The 8301-nt window shown below is 47.0% G+C and overlaps 1 protein-coding gene across 1 annotated transcript in view; it reads right to left on the reverse strand.

Annotated features, from left to right (window-relative positions):
- Positions 1-363: 363 nt before the first annotated feature.
- LOC117802802 (polypeptide N-acetylgalactosaminyltransferase 2-like) overlaps positions 364-8301 on the reverse strand; it is an 82349-nt gene continuing 74411 nt past the window's right edge. The window contains exon 2 of the mRNA XM_034663578.1: positions 364-486. Within this exon, the coding sequence (XP_034519469.1) occupies positions 364-486 (123 nt within the window). The remainder of the gene's footprint in view (positions 487-8301) is intronic.

Here is an 8301-nt window from a genome sequence, read left to right on the forward strand (position 1 = left end):
GCAGGAGGTAGATGGGAAGCTCTGTCCTTTACACACAAGTTCGCTGTGAACGTGAAACTGCTCTAAAAAAGAGTCTTTTAAAATATTTGTGAACCAATATACTATCCTATATTTTCTATTTTAGTCTATTTTTTTTCTTTCAACAAATTTTGGTCATCTCCTAGTAAACTTATTTCACCACCCACTAATGGGCTTGAAGGAAGTCCCCAAAACATTGCCTATAGGGCAGTGTCTCAAGCAGCCCTATGAAATCCATTTTCTATCCCGCAGGCTCCATAGGTGCCAAAGGGCACATTCGGCTCATTCGCAGTTTCTGAGCAAGAGGACTTCCCAGCCACTAGCCACCAGCCACCAGCCCAAGGCTTATGGGTCCCCAGGGGCTGCCACAGTACCTGGAGGGAGGGTCTCCACGCTTTGTGCTTTCTCATCCCCGTTGCTATGATGAAGGTCTTTCTTTTTAACTGGGTCAATTTCATTCCAGTCCTCCTAAGGGGAACAAAGACACCAAATGAGTTGATCAGTTTTCCAAGCACACCTGCATTCACCAGTTCAATAAATAGTGTTAGGATGCCAGTGGTCCCTGGGGATGCAAATGATGAGGGAGAGAGAATTCCCATCTCCAGGACCTGCATCTCAGAACTTCTCAGATGGTAGAGACATGAGGGGAGAAAAGTGTGGGAGTGACCTTTTCCAAGGAAGGATTTCCACTTCCCTCTTCGTTTTATATTTGCATTGCACATCTATGGGAAGGAAATAACTCCGAAAATTCCCAGGGCTCTGGATCTGCGAAGGTAGGGAAGGGAGATGGGGAAAGTAGATTAAATAAAATAATTCAATAGTGGTTAAATTAAAGCCATTAAAATCAGGGTAGCTCTCCAAACATCTTAGATGGTTTAAGGACACCCTAGGACTCGATTCTCCCTCCGGGCCCCTTGGAGCCCTCCTCTGTGGTTGCTAAATGATTTAATTCCACTGAATAACAGTGGAGGGAGGAAGAAGGACCAGCCAAGCTTTTCCTAGGGCTTACTCTAATAAGACTGCCAATGAAACAGAGCCGTAAATTAAGGGTTTAATGTGAAACCAGAATAAGATATAAGCTCTGGCAGAATTTATTCAGCTCATCTGCACAAACAATTTACTCTAATCCATCAACATTAAATCAAACTAAAAAACATCTCCATGACCACAGAGCTAAATATATTTTCAACCACTTGAAATCTGATTTCTGCGAATCAAGTAAGAAAGGCTTCTGTATATAACCCAGATCAGAAATGTCCCATGGCTAGTCATCTTCCTACACAGACTTCTGAGAGCCAAGCATCGTCAACCTGCCATTCTCGGCCATTCTCCTGAGCAGATGCTGCCGGGATAATCTGCAGCATGAAGCCCTCCCTCGGGAGACCCGACCAGGTCCGCACAGGTCTGTCCAGCCAGCATTCCACTGGACCAGCATGGGCTGCGTGCTGTGCAAAAGCTGACCACTGGAGACATTTTGGCTCTTCAAACTGTAAAGTGAGATCTGCAAGGAAGGCAATCCTCAGGGGCAGGGCCAAATCAGACATTTTTCCCAAATGCAACTTGCTTTGCCAATAACCTGCATTTTTACTCAAACGGTACAGTAATTAAAGAGAAGCCATGACTAAGCTTCCTCCCTCTTGAGGCCAGCTTTTCCTTAGGCTGCTTCTTCAGTGATACAGCTGGGTTTAAACCACCAGGGTCAGCAAGGAAATGATGGGGGGGAGGGGGACCCGGGAGGATGACCCCACTGCAGAAACAGTGGGCTGCTGAGGAACCTTCCTGTGCCTTGGCGATCCTAGCCCCACCCAGCTGTCACAAGGCCTCAGTCCTTCGAGTGCCCCAAGTGCTGGGACTTTTGAAGATTCTATCCTGCATTTTAACAAATGTATCAAAATGTATCATTTGCGTCCTAATTCAAGTATTTCTCCCTGCAAAAGTTTTTTTCAAAGGTATTTATAATTTGGCTTTTGAGATAAACTTTCAATTTACTAATGGCAATGATTTCCCAGCAAGCCTGGCAAGTGCGTGGGAGGGGGAGAGTCTAACCTACTACCTTTACAATATATGGAAACATGTGAATACTAATTCAGTAAGTAATGAAGTAACCCGAGTCACGCTGTGCAGACTTTTAATTAAGCATTATTAATTCTTATTTTGCAGCTTGCTTGTAGCATTTTGTGGCTAATAACTTTTTTCCCCACAGGCATTACACTGGCTAATGGATCAAACCATTTAACCTTGTACTTGAACAAAATCAAAAGTGAAAGTTGCTGGTGGGGCCGGTGCCTTACTTTCTACGTGTGAGAACCAAGGCATTAGCTGTACTGTCGACAAAATCAACACTGAGGCAGGTCAACCATCCATGTTTTCTTGGAAAATAAATGCTTCCTTCTTCCCAAAGGCAAGACGGACTAGTCCATATGCAACACTCCTTAGCCTCCCACCCCCCTGCCAGTCTCCCACGCCCACCACAAAACTAAAGCTGGAGCCCAGAACATGCCGAACAGCAAAGTCCCGAGCAGGTGAAATGATGCTACGTGGCACTTACAAATGCCTACTCTGCACCATGTGTTCTCGTCCCTGTCACGTCCACCGTGGCCGTGTATCATTCCTCTTTCACAGTGGAGACCTGGAAGATCAGTGAGCCCAAGCAGCTTGCCCACACGGGTCACACAGTGAGCAAGAAGCTATGGGTGACTTTTTCTCAATCAGGACGCAGTTTGAATCAAGTTACAAGAGCCCGAGTCTCACAATATCATAAAAATCCAACGATACGTTTCTAGGAAGTCATTCGCAAAGGACTCTTTTATTCTGGACTCCCGAGTCAAAAACTGCCAATTACCATGGTACCTACCTGCTCCTAGAGTAAAGTGAGAGCAGGAGGAAGAAAAGGAGGAGCCGCCTAGGCCTCTAACACTCAGAGCGCTTCGGAGGTGCCGAGCCCCATCCTAGACTCTGCACACACATTGATCCTCCTTACGTCGTTCTTATTAGCCCCATTTTACAGATGGGGAAGCTGAGGCACTGAGAGCTTACGTAACAAAGGAAAAAACAAGGCTAGATTCAAACCTCGGGGGATTTAGTATTGATTTCTTGGTCTCAGTCATTCTACTGTACTGCCTTTAAATAAAATATCTTCCCCCTCTAACCAACCAGATAGACACAAGTAAAGCAAAACAATGTATTAACCATTCATCTCAGGATATGTCTTATCACTGTAAATTCCTGATCGTTCAGGATCACTGATGGGATTCACTGTCTGAGACAGCCGCTGCGGGTGTACGACCCACCACCTGTCAATGGCTCACCCTTCCAGACACTTGTCATGTTCCACTCTCTTCCTGTAAACCTGACCCATGGCCTTTGCTGGATGGGAGAAAGTCCCCAAAAACATGGTGGGGACCAGGGAGCTTCACCTTGGCCGGGCATGCCCGATGGGGGGAAGACAAGCATCCAACAATGATGGCACAGTGTCACACACCCTGAAGACTGTGGGGGGCACGGCACGCTGGCAGGAGTGTCGGGGAGGCTCCGAGAAGCCTGTGCACAAGAAGTGACATCTCGGCAGAGATCTGAGGGCATTAAGAATTGACCTGGCAAGATGAAATGATGGGGATGGGGAGATGAAGGTGTGATGGAGGCAACTGCATGACAGAAAAACAGACATGGAAGTGGCAAGATCCCGAGACTGAGACTTGTGTTCCAGAAACATCGCTTTGGCTGTAGTGTAGGGAGCAGATGGAGGGGACAGAAGAGAGGCCAGGGGGTCAAGAGGGCAATGCAACAAGGGACTGTGGTGAGCTGGTTCAAATCCAGGTCCTAGAGATGCAGAGAGGAGGTTGGCACAGCCGTGGGGCCGTGACTGGAAGGAGAGCAAGAAGGAAGGAAGGAATCAGAGATGTAGGTTTCCTACCCAGATGTTTCAGACAGGACAGGCACTCACGGCTAAGGAGCACGAGTGAGTGGTGTGGGTGGGGTAGGGAGCAGCACCGGGAAATAGAGACGAGTCTGTCGGGGAAATGTTGGGGTTACTGGGAGATCCCAAGAGGAGGTACCTGGCAAACACAGTAGACAGACGGCTGCAGTTCTGGAAAGGCAGGAGACAATCGAAGCTGCTGGTGAGCACATGGGTGCATCCAGGGAGGGTGGGAGCCGAGTAAGGACGGGTCCCGGGGCAGGGGGGAGATGCCCACACTTAAGGGGCAGGCAGGACACGCGGCACTTGGGAAAGGCCGTGGTCCAGGAGCTGGAGCCTCGGGTTCTAGCCACGGGGGTCTGAGGAAGCCACCAGCCTCTCTCCCCTGGGCCACTGGGCTGAAGGTTGTGTGGTCCCTGCTTGCCCTAGCTTTCCTGGGGACCAGACGGAGCCAGCACTTTCTTATACTTTCTACCTACTTCACATACGTTTGGTATCCAAAAGCACTTGAGGTCTTTGGAGGGCAGGAGGGCCTTGTCACATTTCTTGTGTATCCTCACGGGGCACCAAGTGTGGCACTGGTCTTATGTTAGTTGCATAATAATACATTAGAGTTGGAAAAAAAAATCCCCACGCTACTGTACTCAGATTGATTTGACTGGCTTCGCCCACTCTGCACTGGAAGTGTTTCATTACAACAACCCCCTGCCATATATCTACATACATTATGAGACTTATTTACACCAGTGGAGGCTCGTTTCACAGGGGAAGCTCGAGGAATGTAACTATATGGGGAAGCCTCTTGTGCCCAGGACCCACTGACAGGCAGGATGTGCAACCAACTGATCTGTTTGCTCCCTGTTAAGAGAAAATGATGCAGCGACAGACAGGTCCCCTTTTTAGTGACAAGGATAAACTGCTGAGATTAGAGGAGTAACGATGTGGTTTGATGCTGGGTCAGAAGTTGCAGAGAATTCAAAGCCCGTGATCTGGTAAGCCTATTCCCAGGCGCAGCCCCATCTCTGCTTTGTCTCTCCCGCCCTCCGAGGAGGGCTGTCGACACCAGATGCATAATGACTAACCCGCAGACAGCCTAGGCTGCTGACCAGTGTGGACAAGGGCGGGATCAGTGGTTCTAGCCCAACCCTGGATTCTGCCAGGGGAGCTGAAGTAGCGGTCTGCCAACCACATCACCAACCGTGGAGCGGGGAGGATGCTGCTGCCCCGCTCGACTTTCCCATTCTGACCGCACTGCGGGAGAGACCTGGAGAGCCTCACCTACGGCATGCAATGGCCTCACCCCTGTTAAACAGTGTTTGAGCCACATAATACTAACCCAATTTCCTGTCCTCCTACTTACTAACTGGCCTGAGCTTGCAGCTGCTATTGTTCGTATTTGAACTGGGTGAGTTTTCATAGAGCCTTCAGAAGCTCCAGATAGGCACTTTGCCCACATTGTTCTTACAGATGTGTACAGCAGAAGCAGGCTATTACCTGAAGTGGCACAAATGGAATTAAATCACGCCGGGAGAGAGATCAGATGGAAATAAATGACTGACTGATGTCTATTTATCTACCGTAATTACAGAGTACAACAGCCCAATTCATCCTATTTCCAAGAAGATAAAAGAACAACGAGTTTTAATAAAATGACATTCTTTTCAGAAATAGTAAATCCAATAGGTTGGTTTACTGAGTAGTTATGAAAATTAATTAAGTGTAAATACAGCTTTACTTATTAAAAGAATATTCCCCATCATATTCCCAATATGATCTGTCTCTGTTTCAAAACAAGAAGAAATAAGTAACAAGTGGGCTTGCTTTTGCCAGAGACAGGTGAGGAGACAGAAAGGCCAGTGTGGGGGGGGCAGGGAGGGTCAGCTGGTTTTGAGAGCAGCCTTTCATGTACGAATAGATTGCCATCAGCTTGTTCCGGGCACTGTTTTGTCCCTGTTTCTTGTCCCAGATGAGAAAAGCGACCCAGAAGGGCTAAATGACTTATCGTGTATCAACCGCTGCAAAACAAGTTCCCTCAAAACTGTGAGGCTTGAAACAAGAAACATTTATTATCTCACACCGCTTCTAAGAGTCAGGAATCTGGGTGGTTCTGGCTCACGTCCCCCGTGGGGCAGCAGTTAAGATGTCAGCCAGGGCTGCCACCATCTTAGGGTCCGACTGGGCTGAGGGGCTGCTCCCAAGATTGTTCACTCACATGGCTGCTGGCTAGCGGCTTCAGCTCCTCACCATGGACTCATGCAGAGGGCTGCTTGAGTGCCCTCACAACATGGCAGCTGTCTTCCCCCAGAGTGAGAGATCCGAGGAGAGGAAGGCTGGGGGAGACAGAGGAAGAGAGGCAGACGCCAGTTCCCTTTTACAACTTAGTCTTGGAAACCAGACGCTGTCACACCAGCACATTCTGTTGACTAGGAGCACATCACTATGTCCAGCCCACAGTCAAGGGGAGGGGAATTAGATCCCACACTTTAAGAAAAGGACTGCCAAAGAATTGGTGAGCACATTCTAAAACCACTACGTGTGTCAATGCCTAAGACCGAGAGTGGCAGAGATGAGGACAGAATATTCCACAAGGAGACAGAACACCTCTGCGACCCAGACAGCTACCCACACATGGGAGCCATGAGGTGATGGGAGTCCAAGAGATGAGTCACGAAAGGGTCAAGTCGGCCCAGTAAAAAATGTTACTTCATCTCACATTGACCTCTTGTCCACAGTCCAATATAAAGACTAACACCACTTATAGCAACACGTTTGAATCATGAACCACCACCAAAGCAAACAGCTTACGCACGTAAAATAGATGATAAAGGTCGGGGTATACTGTGGACTCAGCAGAGGCTGTCTTCATAAATTTTAAATGGCTAACACTGTATTTGTTAACAGAGATAAAAATATCACTGTGGAAGGAAAAAAGAAAATAAATAGGTTGTTTTTAATCTCCCGTTACCGAATATATTTTGTCACTGTTAAATTATTTCAGCCGACTAGACCATATGCTCAGAGGCAGATTAAGTAACCAAAATACCATCCGAATGACTACTTGATTTTTTCCTCATCAACTGTCTACTTTCCACTGTTATTTAATGACTGTTCAGTGATCACCACCACCACAACCAAACCATATAGCAATATTTGAGTTCTGGCGGGGGCGGGGGGGAAGCCAGGTTGCCAGATCTGTTAAAAGGATGTAATCATTTATATTTCCACAGCCCACTGACACTGAAAACTAACTAAATTGTTTACTTGAAAGCAAATTTTTTAAAAAGCAGACTCAGTTTCTTGCTAAAGACCAAGACCTCCTATGCCCCAGCATTCTCACTATGAAGTGATCCACAGAGGAACAGAAGGACCATTAACTGCTTCTAATTCTTCAGGGTGGGTATCCCACCAGATTAGTGCAGAGAATAATTCCTAGGTCTTCTTACGAGAGGATGAAAAAAACTGCTGATATAAAGTGTCACTATCGAAATTTTACTTTCCAAATAGGGTGTGTGACCCATTAATAAATCGGTAAATGTAATTTTAACTCACTGGTAAATAGATTGCTCAGGGGAAGCCTCCTTAGCGAGGCTAGGAGTCAGGTCACTCTGAACCATTACCAAACTTCGGTGAAAACCAGAAGCCTGTACCCTACAAACACTGACATCTACGCATTTGTAAAAGAGATGGTTTCTAGAATGTTATATATCAACTATAATTAGATATTAATTTCTTTTTAAATCAAAGCAATGCGACATGAAAATAACTGGGGGGGAAAAGATTTCTGCTTCTAATTAAGAGTTCCCACTGAAAGCAATAACTTAGGAGGAAGAGTGTTCTCCTGCCTCCTCCTCATCATCAGAATAGGAAGGGGACTGTAGAGACCAGAACCATGCAGGCACAGTCACTCAACCATTTCCGAACATGCATTTTGTGCCAGGGGACCAGTGAGAACCCCCAACGCCATATTTCATCGCTTGGGGAGAGCAAGTCAAACAAGCTGGAAGAGTAGGAAAAGCTCAGGGTGAGCTTCCAACGGCAGCCTCCAAAAGGTTTCATAACCTTTTTTCAGGTAAATATCAAAAGGCAGGAAGGGGGGTACCTGGGTGGCTCAATTGGTAAAGTGTCTGCCTTTGGCTCAGGTCATGATCTCAGAGTCCTGGGATCGAGTCCCGCATGGGGCTCCCTGCTCAGTGGGGAGTCTGCTACTCCCTCTCCCTCTGCCACTCCCCCCTGCTTGTGTTCTGTTATGCGCGCTCTTTCTCTCTCTTTCCGTCAAATAAATAAAGATAAAATCTTAAAAAAAATGATAGGAAAGGTTTAAGAATCAGGATCTGGGTAGAGTGGCAATGGAAGAAACAAGACAGAAA

This window comes from Ailuropoda melanoleuca, chromosome 6 (genome assembly GCF_002007445.2).
Source record: "Ailuropoda melanoleuca isolate Jingjing chromosome 6, ASM200744v2, whole genome shotgun sequence".
NCBI classification, from domain to species: domain Eukaryota; kingdom Metazoa; phylum Chordata; class Mammalia; order Carnivora; family Ursidae; genus Ailuropoda; species Ailuropoda melanoleuca.